General features: G+C 44.9%; 1 protein-coding gene across 5 annotated transcripts in view; it reads right to left on the bottom strand.

Moving 5' to 3' along the window:
• Positions 1 to 1,109: 1,109 nt before the first annotated feature.
• The window catches only part of Spx (Spliceosomal protein on the X), a 78,636-nt gene continuing 56,723 nt past the window's right edge, over positions 1,110 to 23,022 (bottom strand). For 2 of the 5 annotated variants that reach the window (XM_075891015.1, XM_075891013.1), the window contains 5 exons: positions 22,245 to 22,403; positions 16,353 to 16,515; positions 15,778 to 15,894; positions 6,196 to 6,309; positions 1,110 to 1,984 (listed from right to left, as the gene is read on the bottom strand). In XM_075891015.1, coding sequence (XP_075747130.1) covers positions 1,681 to 1,984; positions 6,196 to 6,309; positions 15,778 to 15,894; positions 16,353 to 16,515; positions 22,245 to 22,403 — 857 coding nt within the window. In that variant the 3' untranslated portion in view covers positions 1,110 to 1,680. The remainder of the gene's footprint in view (positions 1,985 to 6,195; positions 6,310 to 15,777; positions 15,895 to 16,352; positions 16,516 to 22,244; positions 22,404 to 23,022) is intronic. The other 3 variants (XM_075891014.1, XM_075891016.1, XM_037419439.2) reach the window with 3 other exon arrangements.

The following is a 23,022-nucleotide window of genomic DNA, read 5'->3' as shown; positions in this document are numbered from 1 at the left end:
TATTACTACGGTGAAGTCCACATAAGCGAAGAGGTGCGAGTTATCAATGGCTTTTGGCAATGGCACTATTTTTTTTTTCTGTTTTCGTGTTTGTCATGTAGGCACTGCAGGTCTGCAGACAATCACTGTCTGCAGCAGTGCAACAAATCTGCACTATCTTTTTCAAATACATTTGAGGTGATTGGCCAGGACGTCTGTCGTGGAGTGACCCAATTCATAACTCATAAGAATAAGCTTTTTTACAAGTGGGTTCGCATCAAAGTATTTGAAAAATATTACAAAAGTATTCGACTGGCCCTGAAACTTTATATGAATTCACTTTGCACCTAAAATTTTGCTACTTGCACAGCTCCAGAAGGAAATGCAGGTCACACGAAGCCAAGCTCACAACATTGTTACACTCGTCATTGGATCTTGTCTTTTTTAAATGCAAATCTATTTCTTAGTCGGGCAATGTCAGGCGCTGTGCGCGGCATCCGCGCGCCGGCAGGTGCTATCTCTTTGCTTCACTCCCTCTCTTACGAGCAAGAGCTGCGGGTGCGTGTGCTTATCCTCGCCCCTAGCAACTCGAGCATGTCGTGCGAGAGAGTGTAGGAGAGGGTAGGTCCAGTGCTTCGCCGCTCCTCTCGCCGTTCGCTCTCTCCCCCTTGTGCCCCACTTTCCCGTCCGCTCGTGCCTCACTTTCAATTGTTTGCTGGCTGGGTGCCTCTCAAGAACATCCGGAAATGTGTGCTCGAGACGCCGCTGTGAAACGCCAATGCCGAGCAGCGAACACTCTTTTTTTGTTCACTTCACGCCATTTTTTAACCGTGCATGCTAGCTACTAGAGCTGGAAACCCATGCTCGTTTCTCGCGACATAAAAACCCCACGTGCGGCAAATGATGCTATCGGCTACACAGTGAAAGAAAAAAAACACATTATTTTTTTAACGCTGTATTCTCACATGCAAAACAACATTATGGGCGCTACACAATGCATTTGCATTTCCTCATGATTCTCTTCAGAAAGGTGGGGGCATTTTTTTTGTTTTGTTCTTTGTCTTGGGCACCTTTGAAGATAAAGAGCTTTATCATAGTAGGTTTCGCTGGTGGTGAACAACAGAAGATGGTTGAGATGACTGGCTCTGGTGTGGTTTCACGGCAAACTGCTGCCACGAAACTGCATTTTAAGGGGGCCCCGCAACACTTTTTTTTTGTGTTGTCAGAAAACGCTGCCAATCAGTGGTCACGCGAGTCAAATATTATAGAGCAAAATATTATAGTACAATAAATTCTCAAAGTCATTTAAAAACTGCTTTCTCTTCTTCCGACAATTGATGTAAATACGCCAAAATCATTGTGCTATAGGTCCAAGTATCATGCAAATGGCCGATACTTGGGCCTATGAGCACTCGGGAGTTACTCCAGCCACTGTGACATGTCTGTACGTGCAATCACACTGAGCAGTCATGCGTTTGAAAAAAAAGAGGGAGAGAGAAAGAAAAAAGTGCTCAAGGTCACGAAGCATGATGATGTCGTACCTTGTTTCCTCGTGCGATCCCTTTCTGCTTACTTTCCAGAGCTTTCGTCAGGATGAGAAAAGAGAGGATGCAATTGCAGCATTTTTGCTGCAATTGCTTGTACTGGAGGGATTCTAAGATTTTTGCAGCAGTCAATCCGTGAGGCAATAAGTTTCTTTTGTCAATTCATTCCATGACTACTAGCAAAAAGTGCTGCAGGGCCCCTTAAGGCAGATTGGCCAAGTGAACACCAGTGCCCCGAACCATTTATTATATGCACAAAAGCAAAGCAACCCCATTCTGTACCACACAGCCTCAGGAGCTGGTGGGTGGTGGCGGCGGTGGTGGTGGACCCGAGGGCATCGGTGGCGGGGGTGGTGGCATCGGTCCGCTGTGACTGGTTGGTGGCGGTGGTGGAGGTGGTGGCGGTGCACCTGGGGGACCTGGGGGCCACGGCGGCCGTGCACCAGGGGGAGGAGGCATGCCTGCACAGTAGTCACCAAACAAGCCGGTTACAATGCGGTGTTTACGCAGGCTGCATGAAAATCTGTTCCCATCACCTGTCTGAATGCACATGACGAGGCACGTGAAACGGTTGCCATATGCCTATCAGCTCACCATTGTGCACATTGTGCGAAACTGATGCCCGTAGTTCGTTTTCTGAAGGTTATACAGTAAAGTTTTAACCCTTTAAGTGTTTTTGTCGTATATCTACGGTGGCGGTTTTTCTGTGCCGTAGTGTCTTTGTAGTAAGGGTACATATTTATGCATACTTCACCTGGGATGTGACACCAGAGTAGAAGCAGAAGGGACGAATGCAGACTAACAACTGGTTTGTTGAAATCACTATCTTGCCTCCTAGAACAATGCACATGTCCAAATGACAATTTAAGTTTATGTAATATGTCGTACCAACCAAGCCCCAACACATGCTTCTCGAGTACATTTTTGACCCGCTACTTGAAAGTAATTTTGATACATGTTCACTGGCTGGTGCTGCCTCACTTATAAAGAAATGTTTGAAATGAGTGTGCAGCGTTCTTGCAATAATAAACAGAACTGAGTCATGCAGACTGTGGCAATGCCTATAAGGAACGCCTATAAGTGGTTTTGCTTCTTCTGTGGGATTGCAATGGAATTTGTTTTTATCTTCATCAGCAGGAGCGGTGTAAGTTAACTCCCATGTTTATTGGTGGCGCACTTAGCTTATTCATTACCAACGTTCACTAGATACTGTCGTTCTCCTTGAATGCTCAGTTTACTCTGCCCAACGCAACTACACGCAGAGAAGATGCCATGTGCTTGCCAGAACAACTCGTTGCTCCAAGTAGAGAACGGAGACGCGTGTTGATAGTGCTGATGGCAATGATGCGGTGAATGTTGACTCGCCTTTAAAAAATGCCACACAATAGAAAATATCTTGCAGTAATGCTCACACGAAAAAATTTTTTCCCCGACATTACACACTTCATATATTTAAAAACTGCAAAAAATTAATTTGACCACCTGGAAAAGCTATTGTCACAAACATTCGACACTCAAAGGGCTTATTCAATGAATTGCCAGCCTTAACGAAAGCCATACCCCATTCTTAGCATTGTAATCTTGACAACAGTGGCTGCAATGGCCGAATATGGCTTCGAAAATGTTGTGGCATTGCACACAGAAGGCAACTCGCTGGCTCGCTGAGCGCTTTTTCAATCCTCTCCGCTGGCTGTGTGAGGAGGACGACTGTCTCGGCTGCGCGGGGAGTTCGCAGAAAACGATATACTTAACACACTACGGTCGTTTTTTTTTATAGACTATTTGATAAACTAATTTAGTTTTTTATATCCATTTACTGGTCAATTTTACTTTGTTACAAGGAGGTTTAAAACGCATGGTTCTCAATGGAGCTTTCAAGGGGAATTTCAATTACTTTGTTATATGCATTATTTTGTTATGTCCCATTACATTATAACGAGGCTTGAGTGTATCTGGGTTTTAATATTCAAAAACGATGAGATGATTATGAGAGACACCATGAGCTCCGGAAATTCTGCGTTCTTTGATGTGCACCAATATTGCTTAGTACTAGGGCGTCAACCATTTTGCCTCCATCTAAATGTAAATATAAGCAATACTGAAGGCAGCAGATCTCAATGTCCCATTGTGGAAACATGGGTCACCAAAACCTTTGCAGGACAGTTCAATAAAATTATAACTTAGCAAGAGCCAGGATAGAGAGAGAGAGAAGACATAGTAGACCGTCATTGTGGTAACTTCCTAAAACCACTGGTTAGAAATGTTTATGGCGAAAGACGACTTTATAGTGTTGGAATGTCATTGTGGAATAACCTACCAGTGGAAGTGAAACAACATAATGCTTTCACATTAATGCTCAAACGTCATTACAAAGAGCTCTATTAGACTACTGATAAGTTTCGTGAAATGATGAAAAGTGACATAATTTTAAACTAATGTTTTGTATGCTGACCAGGAATGCTATTACCAGATGTACAGAAACATTAGATGTATTATGTTAGGTATGCAAACCAAAAACGTGTTCAAAGTGTAGTGTATAAGTTGGATTTTTCCTCTTCAATGTGTTCGGTATCTGTGTATAAGTGATATGTTTCTCAAAACAATCTGCATCTTAAACTAAAATGTCGTTCATTATTCAACTCTTTCTCCTGCCTCTAATTAATGTATGTTATAATTGCATGGATCCATACTAGCATTCTGCTAAGGATCCAGATGTTGCTAACATGTTTTTCATGTATGTTGTTTACTCATAATAAAGTTCAAAGTTCAAAGAAGAGCCGGTTTGCTACCCTAAACGTGGAAGCGGGAAGATTGAAAGAGGCGGAGAGAAGAAACAGAGCACACACAAATAGGCGCATGTTCATCACGCTCACAAGGTGGGCCCTCAATTAATGTCGTTTTGGACTTGAAACTTGGGCAGAAGTCTGACAAAAATCAGTCGCCTAATATTTTTAGCATCTAAAGTTTCAGATGTTCTTATGTATTGATATCTACGAGGTATATTAGGAACTCTGGGCTCGAACGGCTCACATCTTTGTCCACCACATTACTTGAGCTTCCACAGAAGTTGAAAAAGGAGAAGAGGCTGAAGAAATAATTTCTTTCCCTTACACCTGTCAAATGCTGCCGCAACACTTCGGTTGCTCCAAAGCACATAATGTATAAATACAATATGGCCTCTGCATTGTCTCATAGTTGGTAAGACAACCACGAAGCACCACCCCGCTATTGCTTCATCAACCTAGCCAAAAGAAACACTTTCAAGTTTTTATCTCATAAAAATATACTTCAGTATCCTCTCCAACTTTTTTTTCTGCAATTTTGCTTGGAAGTATTTGAAAAGTATTTTAGAAGTATTAAAAAAATATTCTACTTTATTCACTCACGCTTCCATATTCAAATTCGCTTTGCACCCAAAATTTAGTTTGTGAAATCTGCAGTGAGTTGCAGAGCAGCAGAAAACTGCATTGCTGTGCCACCTAGTATCATGCAGTGTGTTGAGGCTATCTGCTGTAGTCTCCGTGATTAGGAATGTTGCAATTAGGTAATTAAGCACCTTCACATCAAAAAGATATTTTAGATGAAACTAGCACTGTCACAATCAAAAGCAGTAGCTTCTTTTAATTGATTTAGCTAGCAAATAGAAAAAATCTGACAGACACGATTCTGGATAAATAAAAGTCACCAAATTAGTCGTTTCAGATAGTTCTTTATGCAGTGCTTTGAAAGATAGAGTAGATGAGAAAAAAGTGAGTGGCAATAAAACTTCAATATGACCCTGCATTTTTACTAATCACACAAGCTAACAGGAATTTCAATACGCAAATCTAGGTAGATGTGGTATAAAACACACATTAGGTAGCATAATTTTCATGCTGCACAGAGCTTGCACAGTGTTATGCTGTTTCGACAGACCAGTGAGATGATTATTCAAACATTCACAAGTGCATGTTTTAATCATTCGGTCCAGTCCTATTTTCGTCAGTGGCTAGCTGGCTGTTACCAGTGGGCGAGAAGCCATACGTAACCTGTATGTTATCGACTGCTTTAGTTACAAAATTACTACTATAAAATTTTTGTTGTGCTGTAAAGGCACATCAGAAATAATGGGTAGTGAAAACAGACTACACAAAACATGATCGCAGCACCAATAAAAATATTAATTTCTCTGCCGGTATGATAGACTGTTTGGGACGGTGGTGGCATGGCAATAAAGCAGAAGTGGTGGCGCTGCGGTCGCCAGCAAATGGGCAGCCGCAAAGCTAGCTTTACCTCAAAAGGGTGCGTTTTGCGTGCATGAGTGTGGTGGGCGAATAGGGGCACGAATGGTGAGTGCTATCAAAGGTACAACTCTGCTATAGAAAGGTAGCATTTACAGCAATTGTGATTCTCGACTCCGCCACTAGTGGCATATTTCACAAACTGCGGCAAACACTACGTCACTGTATGATGCCTCTCTTTCTTATGCATGCTAAAAATATGAAATGACTTCCAGCCTATCTTTACATAGCATAGAGTTCTGCATCATTCTTGGAACTTTAGAAGAAAAAACTCGGGGGGGGGGGGGGGGGGGGAATCTGGACAACTCTGGGAATCTCTAAATGTGAACTTGGTAGACACTCGGAGGACAGAAGGGTGGCCTTGTTGGATATGCGGCACTGCAGTGACTCACCAAATCCTGGCGGTGGTGGCGGCGGTGGTCTTTGACCAAACTGTGGTGGCGGTGGAGGTGGTGGCCGCATGCCAGGCGGAGGAGGGAATGGCGGGGGCATCCCAGGGGGACCTGCTTGGACACAATAATATCACAGTCGCAGCTGGTGTGCACTGCTGAACGACACCACAAACATGAGTCAGGTTTCTTTCATTCTTGTTACTTTGCACCGCAATATCAGAATATGACATGAATGTAACTGCAAATTTCAATCTGCTAAGATGATTTTGCTGTCTTCAATGTTAGCAGAAAAACATAAAGGCCAACATCCAGAGAGCAACCACTAATCAACTTCTTGAAACAAAGACATGTCACATTTTGGCTTCTTTACGAAACACGAGACAAATTGCATAATTGGTTACAAGGCAAGCATGGCACGTATGACTTCTGCAAATTACAGGTCGCATCAGGTCATTCCAAGTAGAACAAAAAGTCCTTACCCAATAACCAGCCGCCTAATTATTAAAGAAAGAAGACAACAAAAACTCGCTGCATGTAAGTTCTCCCACTGATTAGCCACGACTCGCTATGCGTAGTAATCAACAATTGTTACAATGGCATTCTCCCTCTCACTTTCAACCACTTCGGGTTGAGCACTTAATTCCTGTTTCACAAATATTCAACAAAACAGTATTCCCAAAATTATAACTGGTGAAAGGCCAACTTGTACAAAGAGGGGCAGGATCACTGATCAGTGCAAGCATAAATGTGGGGGATCCGTTCCTAGGGGCAGCGAAATTTTCATCAATTTTTCACCTTAATGTGTCATCAATGTGCGGTTAGTGGGCACAAGTCCTTCTGCAACTCAGACAGCTGGGCTTTAGTAGACATGGCATCCTGCAAACATGCCAGCCGACTGGTTGGAGCGGGGAGGGAGGAACAGGTTGCGACTAAAACTGTTTTTTTTTTTCTCCTTTATTTGCAGTTTTGTACAGTACTAACAAAGCCATTGCATGATGCAATTAGGCATTGCATGATTAGTAGGCTTGTGCAAATATTTGAACGCTTCGAATTTTTGAATGATTATTGCAATTTTTTAATTTGCTTCGGATCGAATTTAAATGATTAGAAACTTTGATGTATTCAAAATGAACAAACAGGTGTATACTTTGCGTCCTTTGCTTATCAAATCATCATTCCACGATGCCAGACACTTGCTGAAAAGCTCCCCAGTTCCCCAGCTTTCTGGCCGGCTGAAGGTACTCGGAGGGGTGCAACAGCTGAAATACAATTTGGAGAAATTTTCGGAGCAGCAATATGTTACTTTTGGAGCACAAAAATTTAAATTTAGAGGAGGTTACAAGGAAAAAAACATTCACTTTTTATCACGAAAGGGCAAATTTGGAGCAGTATGAAAAAGAAGTACCTAAAAAATTTCACAATCCTCTAATTTCCACAGAGGGAATATAAACACTGCTATTTCAATAGAAGTAGTAGTTTGAACCGCCCCACTCAGCAAATATTCATAAAGTGCACATTGGCATTTGCCACACCTGTCAAATCCTTCAACAGATTCTGAAAATTAAAATGTGAAATTGCCAAGCCGGCCACCTTGAGATTTGGGAGATTCATAAAACTGAGGAGTGGAGGTGGCGAAAAAAAAAAAAAAGAAAAAAGTGGCACAGTTTTCTTTGATTTTTTTGTAGGGTTGCAGCAATATCATATACTGCCTCAATAATTGCCAGTAACTTTTTTAGACATCAGCGATCATATTAGTACTCACAATTGTCTCATTAATTTATATCGGGAGAGCTTGCGAAGAATGTATTTGAGAGAGATGAGGGAGTGGGCATGGCAAGACAAACACACTTTATATCCTGAACGGAGAAAACCAATACAAAGAATTTGTGCTAAATCGCTCAATAACTCAAAAACACTCAAGAACTCAATAACAACCCGCATACACGATCAAACTGTAAGCTGTCTAAATCCGTTGCTAGCCCTATACCAATATGTCATCAACAATGGCATGTTCTTACAGTTCGTCGCATTGCGACTCGTTGCCCTTAGCCGTGTCGACATTTAGTCGAGTCCTCCGTCGGGCTGCTGCACTTCTTACAGTCGCCGTCGGTTGATCCCACCGAACAAACCACTCGTCCTCATTGCCGGTGTCCTGATCCTCGTCTTAATCTTCTGGCTCGCTAGGCTTCGCTGACTTGTGTGGGCTGCTCCCGTCCTAGCGCGATGTGGGATAGCTCTAGTGCGCCACGAACTACTGGGCAAGGGCGCGGCCAGTCCGGGCAGCCTCACTCGGGAGCGCCTTCGAGGTCGATGGCCACTTCCGGGATGCCAACATCCTTCAGAACCGGGCGGCTAGCGATGCTGGTTTCCCACGTCTTTGCAGCTCGGAGCCCCACAACATAGTGCCAGATCTGGGATTTTTCTTCGCGGCTCGGGTGCCGAGAGCTTCTTTCGAACCAATCTCTGGCTTCGACCTGGCTAGTGGGCGTGCCATCGGGTGACTTTTTCTCTTCGTGCACCGTTGCGGCGCTTCCACATTCAACACACGCCTTGTGCCTCTCCTTTACTCATCAGAAAAACTATGTGGCGTATACATGCATGAGTAATTGAACAAATTGTGGTATGCTTTGTCCTGTGACTAGTACTAACAGCCTCTTCCAAATTTTGAAATGCTTTTCCGCAGGCCACCGGTGTACTGCGGCGAAGGTGGCTTAAGTGGCGTTCTGCATGGGTTAGAACAAGGCCAAGAAATTTTCGAAATGCCACTCTCTCCCTTCCTCTCTTTTATTTTGATGATAAAGTTAGGTTTAGGGCACAACTTCTTGGCTCACTTGCAAGACGCATTTGACTAGCGCTCGTTGGCCCAGCGACGGCACTGCATATCTATTGCATGTGCCGTTGCAATGGCAACCAACGTGGTCGCCAGAAAAGCCACCAATCGCAGCACGTAGAGTTTGTTCACGTCCAGTAACAGCAGCCTACACTTCTAGGTTTAGCTCCTAGCACGCTCTAACTGTGTTCGCTGACCCACGAAGTGCTGCTGGCTATGGCAACACATTTTTGTCTAGAAGTTGCGTCGCCCCACCAATAGATATCTGCTGCGTTCAGCGGGGCGTGCGGCGTTGTTACTTTATCTGAGCGATCGCATTTCGCGAGATGCTGGCCTAACAGTAGTTTAAGCTCAGGGTCTGCACACCCGAATACCAGGATTAATTAATGATGCAAACTACAGGTGGCCAACGTGGCCTCCATTTCTCGCTGAAATTACCGTATTTATTCGATTCTACCGCGCCCTTGATTGTAACGCGCACTCGATTTCCACCGCGAAAAAAAAAAAAAAGTAAGACATCGATTGCAACGCGCACCCATTTTTTTTTTTGCTGGCCCGCACGATCACACCACTCGAAAAAACGATTCCTTTCGGGATTGTCTTCCATTTAAATATGAGGTACAGGCGAAGCTTGTGCCCATCTGACGTGTAACAGAGCATTGCAGTCACTGTAGTTTTACCGTGGACCGATGTCAGCACGCGAACTTGCTTCGCCCCCTTCTTCTCGACAGTTGTGGTGCCAGGCATGTCGAAGTAAAGAGGCGTCTGATCGGCATTCCAGATTTGCCCAAGCAGGTAGCCGTTGTTGCGCCGCAAGTTTAGGACGAACCTCTGAAAACTGTAAAGCTTTTCATCGTACTTCTCCGCAAAAGTTTTCGCATATGCATGTTCCCCTTCGGAGGGAAGAGCCTTTCCTCTTCATATAGTTAATTAGCCAGCACCTGCTCGCTTTAAACAGGCTCCGCATTAGACTTTTTTCTAAGACTAATTGCATAGCCCGCACTTGGAGCAGTTCTGTCGTCATGGGCCGCTGTGCCACTCGCTCCTCAAGCACATACTCGCGGAGCAGCTCTTCAATTTGCGTAAACCGACCCTGCTGTGGTTCACTGAAGCCTTTGCGTGAAGCTTTGCTGTCGACAATCTTCTGCTTTTGTTTCCGCCGGTCCCGCACGCACGTTTCGAGAAGGACCACGATGCGACCCGATTTCCGTCCGTTTCTGCACACGCGATGACTTTTCTTTTAAAAGCGGCATCGTGGTGCACTCGAGTTTTTGGAGTCGGCCCTTCCAAGTCGTCGATGCTAATGCACTACTAGATGACGAACTTCTCAGCACACGTACGAAGTGCCGCACATGGTAAACACATAGGCAGAAATAGCCGACGCACCATGCCAACGCACGTAGGGGGCGGCCATTTTGGATTTGCGATGGCAATAGATTGACCGTAATTTTTTTGTTCGTACTCGATTCTAACGCGCATGCGATTTATGAACTCGCTTAACCGGAAAAAAGGTGCGCGTTAGATTCGAGTAATTACGGTAGCGCAACTGAGAAAGTTTTGAGGCTGGTAGAGCATTTTGGTGCAGCGTAGTGCAATTTCGGCAAATTAAATGATTTTAGCACAGCTCGCACAAAAATTGGCACAGCTGTTGCACTCCTGTATTCTGTGTGGATAGAGCTTGACTAGGTAACGAATTTGGATACGTACGTGTATGATCGAGGCATATGTGGAAGCACATTAACTTCTGCAGTCGAACCCTGCTACAACGAACGCCGCTTCAACGAAATTTCGGCTACAACTAAAAATTCATGGTTCACTGTCAGCAGTTCATAGGAGTCAATGCATAAATATTGTCGCCACAACCAACACTTTTTCTTCTGCAGTCCCGCTTCAACGAAATTTCATGATGCAATTCCAAGCTCAGATATTTATTGCCATACAGCTAACCTAATCTTTAACATTCTGGTGCATTTTCAGAACCTGAAAATACATCGACGAAATCTAAAACACGCATTGGCACCACCAAAAACCACCGCTGTTCAACAAGCATGGACGCCGCCACTGCTCGATACCGATGGCAATAAGAATACTCTGCTTCTGCCATTGGCTTGCTTCTAGCTGCAGATGATCCGAAGCTGAAGCTCAGTTCATGGTTTCCTTCACGCAGCTGCTGCAGCTGCTGGGTACAATCGCGCAACGATGCCTTTTTAGATTCCAATGCTTATCATTTTATTCGCGCTTGGCCAGTGTGGTACCTAATCAGAGCAGTTGTTCATCTGCATTATCAACAAAATCAGCTAGCCGTGAGTGATAGATGATAAGATTGGCATAAAATAAGGCAAAAGCCACTGCTCCACGATACCCCGCCTCCCTCTCGACGTTGTCGGATACACTTTGACAGCGGACAGCTGCTGGTGTTAACGTGTTAATGCAACTGTTTGGTACATTCACGAAGGTGGTTTTAGGCATTGTTTCAGCGTGCTTTTCACCGTGGCCTTGCTATGCATGACTGAGAATCGTATCATGACGCTGCTGGGAAAGAATAGAAAGCAGTGGACACTCTTCGAATTTTGAGAATAAATGTTCCTTTGTTTTGCTAGCAGCTATATTTTTTCGATTTCACTACAGCAGAATTTTCACTTCAACGAAATATTTTCCGCACCCCATGAGTTTCGTTGTAGCAGGGTTCAACTGTATAAAAATAAATTTTCCATTCTAAGAAGACATCCTGTCTCACTCTCTACTTTTTCGATTGTCAACCTAGGGGAACGCAAGTTCATATTTTGCACTCATGAATATTTCGTTCACGTTCGATTCAAGTATATGTGGTTTTTCTTTTGGACGGAATCTGAAAGTTATTGTAAGATGGGGTGGTCATAAAACTGCATCGTATAACCAAGGTTTTTAATGCATTATTTTTATGAGGACATTGCCGTGACCAAGCTGATTCGCCGTAAAATGCGGGTCGTCGCGAAACCGGGGGACGTATAATCGAAGTTTCACTGTGCAGGATAATAGGATGTAAATAGGTTCGATATAGTCAGGTTCATTTGTACTGCAGTCTACGAATTACCGCTATTTTGGTGCGTGAATGAGCATGCGTGGGAACACGTGCTCTCCCTAAAAGGGGGACACATCGGGCACATTTGCCGGCCCACTGCAATTCACACAAATGTGAGCCGTATCTAAATAAAATTCAGATTCTCAGGAGAAGCAGAGTTACTGCTCAAGAACTGTTAGAAGCCTTTCATATAAAAGCAGGAGGTTCATTATGCGTTAGCAACACTTATTTGTTTGTTTCATAGGCAGAAAGCATGTTCTTGGATTGCAGATTGTGATTAAGATGTTATCCGATCAATGTGGGCCTTCCCTTTCGCGCATTTCTTTATCTACAGTATGTATTACACTGCACCAAGTGTCATCTGTTCGATGTGTGCCTTGCTTTCCATGCATGCCTTTGAATATATATTGTGCTGCAGTAATTTTGGAATAAAAAATTGCCCGAATCTACATGTTACACTGTAAATGTCATCAAAAGACGATAGTCTTGCGTCTGGAGAGAGTGAACAAAACGTTTATTTGATGATCTACGCAAAAAAATCGGTGAATACTATTCTGCAGGCGCTGCGTTTTAGAGTGCCTCGAGCGTGTGGCGGAGGCGAATGAGCACATCGAGGCACGTTAGACACAAGCGCCATCTGGCAGTTGTCTACGAAAACGAAGTCGTGCAGCCCGCGGAGAAAGATGCGCGCCAGTCTCAGAGGTGATAAGGTGTAGAACGCAAAGCGTCGGGCAGGTGCCGCCACCGTGACATCGTAGCAAAGCGTTGGAAACACCTTTTTGAGCATCACGTTGCACTGTCAGTGCAGCGTGATTAAATGCTGCATTCCTTAGAGTTACTTGTGTGTGCCTCTTCTAGTATAAAGGCAGACATAGAAAACATCGAAGCTTGTTGTGGCGTCTCAGATATGCGCAATAATTGCTTTTTAATTGACAATCGCACAACTATGAACACTAAACCTTGAGCAATATTGGTGGCCGCTGTGGATGGGGTTGGCCGTTTGGTGCCGTCCGAGGTATCGTTAGGACAGACAGACAAATATACAGACAGACAGACGAACAGACAGACCAAAATTTTTCCGTCGAATGTCGTCTAGAAAGACTATCGTCTTTAAAAAGCGGAAACTTTGCACTCCCCTAGAACACTTCCCTCGTTGCTTCTTTGTGCAGAATAACCACTTTTGTGGCTTCTGAACTGAACACAAACTGACTAGCTCAACAATGTGTACTTCAAGACCAGTGGTTCTCAAATGGGGGTCAGCGAAGCCATTTCTATGATTCGCCAAACCCTCACCCACATTTTTCTTTAAGCGTGATTGTGCCACGTATTGATGAACTGTCCAAAATGAAGTGATGTGACACGTTTGTTTGATGTTTTTGGTAGCAAAAAAGGCACCTGTTTCCCGCTCCAGTTGTATTATTTACTTATGTACCCTCCCTCTTCCCTCCCCTCAGCTGCAAGGGGTCCCCATCACTTCCACGAGTCCACAGGGGTCCCCGACACATCCATGGTTGAGAACCACTGTTACAGATAAACCTTCTTGTTCGTGCAAACAACTGAATGGTTTTAAGCGTGGCACTGAACTGACAGGGTTAACAAACAATTACCAATGATTTATTTGGAGCGCTTGTCCTCCTTGTCCCATCCTCGTCAATTCAGTGCTGTGCTTAACTTTATGAACATGTTACACCAACAAGCTACCCTTTCTAAATGGTGATGTTAACTGCATCTAAACTATACTTGATTTAGATAAAATTGAATCATCACTGCAGCAAACTTATAAGACAGGTTTTTAGCGTGTAAGGTATCTCGATATATGTAAAGGGGTGCAAAAATACCAAATTACTGGACGATGGTGTTGTGACGCTTCGTGTAACAACATTTATGGACATGTTGGTTATATATCGTCTAGTGTTTATGATTGAAAAGTAAAATGATTAAAAAGTAAGGGGCGCGAATGTTCGAAATTCTGAATATATTTCGAATAGTGCTTGCTATTCAATTCGCACTGCAATTTTGTTATTTGAATCTACTCGAACATCCCAAAGTTGTCAAATTAAAAATAAACTTTCACATTTTTTTGTTACGCTTCCCCTCAACATACTCTCGTATTCCCACGGGTTTTCCCACAGTCAACATCCACGACGATTCTACGCAGCGGACGTTCCTTGGCTGCCTGTGCGATGCCTGATCAAGAAGAGAACGAGGATTCTTCGGAGACTACCCCGCACCTCCACCAAAATGTTACGGGGAGAAGGCTTCTGAAAAATACCTTTACTTTAGGTAAACAGGCAGGTATACAATATGGAGCCCAGCCTGCACAAGCTCGCCCTAAACATCGTCCTCTTTCCTATAATGTTGATTTGTGGCACCCCGTAGCAATACGTTAAGGCACGTTGCCGGGCTAGTTGGTTGGGGCTGGTGAACGTATTTACTCGAATCTAGGCCAATATAGTTTTTTTTTTTAAATTTCTTTGGATCAAACTAAAGGATTGACTTAGATTGGAATCGAGGATGTTGAAAAACGTGCCATTTTTAATTGAAAAAGGTGGTGTACAACCAGCGCCACCTAGACGGTATTATAGCCGTTAGTAGCCAAGCCAACACCAGGCTTAGGCACACACGTGAGGTCACCATTTGTCATTTCGAGTCGTGCTTAAAGTGGCCTGTGTGTGGCGTAGCTCAATGGGGCCAAACAGGCAGTGTCATTATAGACCTGCTTATAAAAGAAAAGTAATCCTAGCCGTGAAGTCCTCGTCCAAGGTTCGAGCCGAGCGGGACTATGGAGTGGACGAAAAAAATGTGCGTTGCTGGAGGGGCTGCAGTGTGGGAAGACAACCCAGAAACTTTGATTATGCACTCTTTCAAGAAGTCAGGCATACCCAATGTGCTTCATGGCACCGAGGATTGCGCACTGTTTGAAGACAGCGATGACCAAAGCAGTGACAACGGCTCGGAATGAGGGTGGAATTATTTAGAAGCAGCGCGCACACACAACAGGACTAGCGGTTGTATGCTTTTATTTTAGAGTTATTTGCGTAACGAACCAATTGCTTTGTTTCATCTTCATGTTCAATAAATGTTTTCTTTATGTGAACACTGTTTTGTTTGGCCTGCATTCGAGGTGAGTTTTTGTTTCGTTCCCTCCCACCCCCCACCCCCCCCCTCGGGCGTTAGGCTTTTGGGGGTTGGCTTAGAATCAAGGTAGAATAAACATGCTATGCCACGGCAGGGCATTTAAACCAGAACTAGAATGCATGTTGTCTCTGTGATAACAATTTTGTGCTTGCCTGTTTGACCTTGACCCCGATAAACGGCACACCTCTTATCCAGCGTGTCGAGGGCTTTATGCCTCTCACGTTTACAGCTTTAGTATTCTATGTCACTTCGGTCACCGGTCACTCGCACTTTGGCTTATTTAGACTTAGTGGTTGAAGTCTACATAAAGAGGATACCGTGCGCATCCACAAACAAAGGTGGACTTAAGATAGTGCTGTAAATGTAAAGCATATTGGGTGAGTATTTTATGTTCCATAAAAGTCAATGTTCCATAAAAGTCTGTGTATATGGGGATTTCTTCCAGTATCCGGCAACATGGTAGCACAGATAAGCGAACGTATCAGCTAAAGCCACGCAATAAACCATTACATCATGCTGCCACAAGGGTAAACTGAATGAGCTGGAAACTCACCCATCTGCGAAGGTGGTGGGGGCGGCATCCTGTCTGGTGGTGGAGGTGCCCCTGGCGGAGGAGGCATCATGCCAAATGGCGGCTGGTGCATCGGCGGTGGAGGCGGAGGCATGCCCACTGCGAGGGAGGTCAATTAAGAGGGTAAATTTGGCAACAAGAAAGCAACAAGAAGAACTGTTTAGAGGGAGACAACCACTTAGAAAGTGCCAGCTTCAAAGCTGGCCGGACAGTCATGCCCTGAAGAAGAGATCGGATGAGTTTAAAAACAAAGGGCCACTTTTAAGCTGAAAACTAAGGACTAGACATGGCTGGAGAGTCTGTTGGTTCAAGAAGAATCAACACTACATGGTTTCGTAGCAAGCAGTTGTTGCCGTGGCAGTGCCACCAGTTTAGCAATGTTGTAGCAGGAGATGGCTCTTTTCGGGCAGACTTGTAGCACAAGTCTGCAGCGGCTACCATACTGGCATTAGACTTCGTCTATACTGAACTTGCACACTGATGATGCCCAGTGCAGAAATGACAACACCTGAACGGTTCAGTTCACTGTGACGGCAATGGTCGGCACAGACACCTACTGGAAGGTGGTGAATGAACACCTACTGGAAGGTGGTGGTGGTGGGGCCATTCCGCCGGGTGGGAACGGTGGCATTGGTCGGAAAGGTGGCGGCATCGGAGGCATGCCGCCAGGCATGGGCGGTGGTGGCGGAAGAGTGGGCAATGGTGGCATTGGCAAACCCCCTGAAATGGCAACATCGGATCAGCAAAACGTAGCAAGCAGAAAAACACTAATACAGTCACATCTCGTTAAACATTCGTAATTCTTTCAGATAATTGACCATTGCAAAAATCACCCTTGTATCTCTGCAACACTTCAACATAATACATAGCTACTTGCAGCAGTGGAAACAATGCCCAGCTCTGCACATACCACTACTATCATCATCAGAGCACCTGTGTATGCGCCTGCCCTGTTCAAATGTTTGTCAGCCCTGTCACCATCGCTTGTACTTGTTTTCCCCGTCACGTTTTGCCTCATTGCCTTCGTTCCATTGAGTGGCTCCGTCTGCACACTTGCTATGCGGCTCTTCCATAGCCTTTAACTTCGTGGTTACATGTTCATGGTGAGCTCCGGAAGCTGCACCAAAGAAACGCAGTGACAGAGAAAAATGCGACGCTAGTGGCCGATGGTACGGAGTCGCCGAGGATTGCTCGTACATGCTTCCCTAACATTTGAACATCAGCTGAACTTACAACCGATAAAATCCATATTCATGATAAGAAAACGGTGATGAGAACAAGAGCGAAAACAATGTTTATTTACTTCATTTATTTCAATATACTGCAGCCTTGAAGGGCTATCACACGAGTGGAGGCAGAATAGAAAAATTGTAATACAGTGGAACCCCACTACAACGAAACCGACGGGGTGCGGATAAAATTTCGTTGAAGTGAAAATTTTGTTGCAGTGAAATCGAAAAAATATAGCTGATCTGAGCTAGCCAAACAAAATTTGCTAAGACACGTTGTCGGGCTAGTTGGTTGGGGTTCATCATTTATAAGGGTATAGCGCACCACGACAAGGACACAAAAAGAGAGACGCACACACACAGCGCTAACTTGCAACTATATGAATAGTTACAAGTTAGCGCTGTGTGTGTGTGTGCATCTCTCTTTTTGTGTCTTTGTCGTGGTGCACTATACCCTTATAAAAGGCGAAACAAAGGAACGTTTATTCTCAGAATTCAAAAAGTGTCTGCTGCTTCCTATTCTTTCCCAGCAGCGTCACGACGTGATTCTCACCAATGCATAACAAGGCCATGGTGAAAAGCATGCTGAAACAACGCCTAAAACCGCTTTCGTGAATGAACCAAACAGTTGCATTAACACGTTAACACCAGCAGCTGTCCACCGTCAACGTGTATCCGACACCGCCGAGATGGAGGCAGGGTATCGTGGGGCGGCAACTTCTATGCCGTTCTTATCATCTACCACTCGCGGTTAGCTGATTTTGTTGATAATGCGGACGAACAGCCACTCTGATTAGTTACCATACTGGTCAAGCGCAAACATAATGATAAGCACCGGAAAAGGCATCGTTCCGCGGTTTCACCCAGCAACTGAGGAAACCATGAACTGAGTGACTGAGCTTCAGCTTCGGATCGTCTGCGGCCCAAAAGCAAGCCAGAGGCAAAATCAGGGCAGTCTCATTACCATCGCTATCGAGCAATGGCGACGCCCATGCTTGCTGAACAGTGGCGGTTTCTGGTGGTGCCAACGCGTGTTTTTGACTTCGTTGACGCATTTTCAGGCTCTCTCTGAAAATGCATCGAAGAGTTAAAGATTGGGTTTAGTGCATAGCATCTGAGCCTGGAATAGCACCGTGAAATTTTGTTGAAGCAGGACAAAAGAAAAAGTGTTCGTTGTGGCGACAATATTTATGTACAGTCGACTCCCGTTAATACGAAGTTCACGGGAACCGCAAAAAACTTCGAATTAAACGAACTTCGAATTAAGCAAAAAGCACTAAAAACGGCACTTTTATTAGTTTAAAAGCGCGACAGTTTTGAGGAAAAATAGTCTGTCATCTTCTTCTGCTTGCCGAATCTGGCTGCGGCTAGCAAGTTTTGTAAGGAATACACGTGTCGAAGTGCTTCTTCGGCGTTGTGTTCTCCAACAAAAAACCGCTGCGCAAGAGCAAGACCCGCAGCTACATCGGCAGCCCTCGGTGGTGGCTCATTTCCGATGTCGTCGTCATCATCGTCATTTTCAGGAATGCAGTCATGGGGCCGAACCATCTGCACGATTTCGCTGTCCGTTAGTGGACCGCATGTTTCGACGTTGCTGTCCACAGCGACATACTCGTCAAAACGGACGTCACCGAGAGCGGCGCGAAAGCTACCGTCGTCGAGCTCATTTGTTTGCACTTCCACTGGCGCACAAGGAGAAGCATCCCCCGAGTTTTCCATGAAACCACAGGCCCGGAAACAATTGGCGATGGTTTCTTCTTTCACGCGGGTCCAAGCTCGCGCTAGCATGTTGATGGCACTAAGCAAACTCACCTCGTATTGCGACGAGTTGTCCATGCACAAAAGCATGCGCTTGACGAGATGCTGCCTATACAATACCTTCACATTTTTTATTATGCCCTGGTCCATGGGCTGCAACACGGACGTCGTGTTTGCAGGCAAGTACACAAGACGGATGGCACTCAAGGCAGGTATGTTCATGTGGGCACTACATTGGTCCACAAGGAACAACACCTTACGGCTTGATTGTGCGAACTTGCGGTCGAGTTTGGTGATCCAGTCCTTAAATATATCGGATGTCATCCACGCCTTTCTGTTCGAGGCATAATCCACAGGAAGCGTCTTCACGCCTTTAAAGCACCTAGGCTTGGCAGCCTTCCCGATCACAAGCAGGCGACACCGTTCTGTGCCAGTCATGTTCGCCGCGACTAGCACTGACACTCTCTCTTTGCTTCTTTTGCCTCCAGAACAGTCGTCGTCTTTAAATGTCAGGGTCTTGTCAAGTAGCAGCCGATAAAAAAGCGCAGTCTCGTCTGCATTAAAAATGTCTGCCGGCTGGTATTCTTCGAGGTACTCGCGAAGCTTGCCCGCTTTCCATGTCAGGCACGTTTCCTCATCGACTGACGCCTTCTCCCCACACACGCTTTTAAAAATCAAGTCGTGGCGATGTTTGAAACGCGTAAGCCACCCATCCGAAGCAGCGAAGTCGTTGATGCCCAACATTTCAGCAAGCGATGACGCTTTTGCCGTGACGACTTCACCACTGAGAGGAAGTTTGTTGTTTCGTGCCTCTCTGATCCAAATCAGCAGTGCTTCCTCCAACTCGGGGTAGGCGCCGGTGCGTATCCGCTTCCGCGATGTCTTGAATTTTTCACTTTCAAACGCATCCACTATTGAGCGCTTATTCTTTATGAAAGTCGACAGCGTGTTAGGCTTAATGCCGTACTTTCTTGCAATGTCTTCTTTGGCGGTGCCTCCCTGGTCAACTTCCTTCAAGACTTCGACTTTCGTCACTAGGTCTAGCGTTCGGTAAGGGCCACGAGTTGCCATTATCAAACGTACGTTACCACCACAACACTCAAAATCAGAAGCGCGGAAACCTGTGTAGAATCAACCCAGCGCGCGGGTGACGCGGTGACACACTCGAGTCTCGACAAAAGTCAACTAAAGAGTCAGTCGATGCCGCCGATGCGATTCGCCAGCGTTAAAAAGATTGCCGCTTCAAGATCTGTGGCGCTGCGGACAGTAGTGATGGCGAAGACACCAGCGCGGTCCGGCAGATGTTTTGGCATATGAAAAGTTCCCCATTTTACTGTAAAATTACGGTCGCGACGAGACTGTCGATTGAAAAAACTTCTAATTAACCAATATTATGGGTTTTTAACTTCGAATTATCGAGCATTTTTTTCTATACGATTGGATGCAAAACTGATGGGACCACTTGCTCATTTCTAATTAACCGAAACTTCCAATTAAGCGACTTCGAATTACCGGGAGTCGACTGTACTGACTCCTTTGGACTGCTGACGGGGATTCATGAATTTTTCGTTGAAGCGGCGTTCGTTGAAGCGGCGTTCGTTGTAGCGGAGTTCGTCTGTACGCGCGAAATGCACAGATCATGAGAATCAATGATTATTAATGTGCAAAATGCATTAATCACTGCATAAAAATTTATTATGGTGAGGCAAGACCATCCATATTTCAAACGTGCAGACAAAAAGAACAGTATTTTTTAAAATTTGTTCAGTGAATAAAACATGTTCAACTCACAATGATGGAAGTTAGCTTGACGGTTGTGGTGTAGTGACTGAGTAAAAAAATTCGTAGCCAGTAAAAGAGAGTGTAAAGAAACTTTAAAGATTCAACATGACAATGAAAAGCAATACAGTCTAGCCTGCTTATAACGAACTTGAGCGTGACGCCCCATCAAAGCGAGTGAACCCGAATCCACTGTATCCACTGTATCCCGAATTTCGTAGTAAATGAAACACAGCTTCAAAAAAAGTTGCGAGTAAAAACACAATTTGTTTTACCCCTAAAAAGCCCGTGATGCATGTGTTTCGAACAGCGGAAGCAATAAAGATGGTCTAGAGTTTATTTAAAGCGACACTGTGCTCTTTGCAGAGGCCCGCGGCATAAGCTGCCGGAGGCTATTAATGTAGCCAATTGCTATAAGCACGCTTGTGGGCACTGGCTCGTAAGTTTCGTCATCCTCGCCATCCAATTCCTCCAAATCACTCTTGCCGTGCACTTTATTCACATTGCCCTCATTTGTGCACGGTTCCGCAGTGTCGGCATCATCATCAGCCGTAATGAAATCATCCCAACAGATGTCTCCTATGCCCTTCCGGAGTCGATGACGTGCTACCACAAATCGCCGCCAGAGTGATCCTGTTTGGAAGCTTCAGGCTCGGCATCAGGCGCGACATCAACAAAGTTGGCCTTGCGAAAGCAGTTTTGCACACATGTAGCCATCACCGCCACCCATGAAGCCATCACTATCTCCACAGCTGAATGCATCTCCACACCCGAAGCAGTAAGTTAGCTGCTGGGTTGTCCACAGATATGAGCAAGCGCTCAAAAACGCGGCACCTATCTTAAACGCGCAGATTACGCTCAAGCCATGCGGTCACACTTTCGACGTTTTGTTGAGCAGCAAAAAAAGTGCAGAAGGCGCTTTTTAGGCGTTTAGTTTTAATACTCAGGAAAGGAGTAAAATGGAATGAATTCTCAAGCGGTGGTGGCATGCATAAGGGGCCAACCGAATGTGAATGTTTTTGACTGGCATGGACGTGGTTTTTGTGGCCGCTCTGGCATTTTTGCTTGAATTATCCCATGTGAATTCTCCAGAACGGATTTCGTTTTTCCTTTTGTCAACTTCTTAGCGCATTTTACCGGCCACTTAAGCAGTGAAGCGAGTGAATTGCCATCCAATGAGTATTGCCGCTTTCACTCGCTTTGATCCCAAGTGTGAACACGCCTGCATGAGTGAGGAAACCACGGCACTTTATTGAGAGGTGCTGAAAGCAGGAAAGTTCAAATGAACATCATGGACATTGTTCAGCAAGTAGTTTTTGACCCCAATAAAGTTCTTGTTCATCTTCATAATCATCTTTAACTTGCTTTTGGTTCATACTAATTCCGGATGATATTAATTACAATATTTTTCGTGCTTCTTTCGAATATGCATCATCAAGATGCTAGTGAAGACTAAGAACGAATCACATTGTGTTTGTAAAAAATGGGGAACTTCCCAAGGTGAGTTTCAGGAATATTTTATGGGACTAAAGATATAAAAGACTGAAATCCATGATGTTCAGGTACTCAACTTTTGGCATGAAGTTCTAAAAAATGAAGCCTTCACATTCATTTACGTGTTCCAATAGGAAATCCTTACCAAATGTTTTGCCCCGAGTGGGCGCACACACAGGATGAACCTACCAGGTGGAGGTGGCATGGCTCCCAGAGACACAGGGGGAGGCGGGGCAAGGCCAACCACGGATGGTGGCGGGGGAAGCCCACCCACGGGGGGCGCATCGGCAAACAGCTGATGGGGTCGGTCCGAGTGAGCCAGAGGGTTCTGTGCAGCTAGTAGACGCTCTGCACACACACACATTAGGACGCTTTCAATAGGACACTTTCAAAGACGACTGCAGCAGTACTATAATCATGCAGCCAAAGGACACACAGTTCTGGACGCCCTTCAGAGCGTCATAAAAAAAGTGGACACTGCCTTGACTGCCAATCAGCTTCAATCATCAAAAGGAGAAAAGGTTATCATCCAGCCTGCTCATGAAATTTTTTAGAACAGAATTACAACTATACAACTAAAACGATAAATGGGACATGGGGTTCATTCCCTAAGGTATACACAAGCGTGTTGCATGTTTCGACAGATATATAAATGATGGAGGCTACCATGCATACGTTTATTGTGAATAAGACACCCGTAATAAGCACCGAAATGTCCATTCTCTTGTTTTGTGCTATTTCGTTAGTTGACGAGCGTACGCTTTCTTCAACCATGATTTTTTTCCTTGCCTGACAAGTTTTTATTACACCCATCACACATTAGGACAGTGCCATCCAGTTCAGATCACTGCACTTTTTGTCTAAGCTGCTTAGTTCACACCAATTTTCGTGGCCCTCTTTAGTGAAGCACAATACTCACGGTGCACTGTTACACCGTATTTTATCTGACGTTCTTGATCTGCAGTGC

The sequence above is a fragment of the Rhipicephalus microplus genome, chromosome 3 (genome assembly GCF_043290135.1).
Source record: "Rhipicephalus microplus isolate Deutch F79 chromosome 3, USDA_Rmic, whole genome shotgun sequence".
In the NCBI taxonomy this organism is placed as follows: domain Eukaryota; kingdom Metazoa; phylum Arthropoda; class Arachnida; order Ixodida; family Ixodidae; genus Rhipicephalus; species Rhipicephalus microplus.
This window is presented reverse-complemented; position numbering and strand designations above follow the sequence as displayed.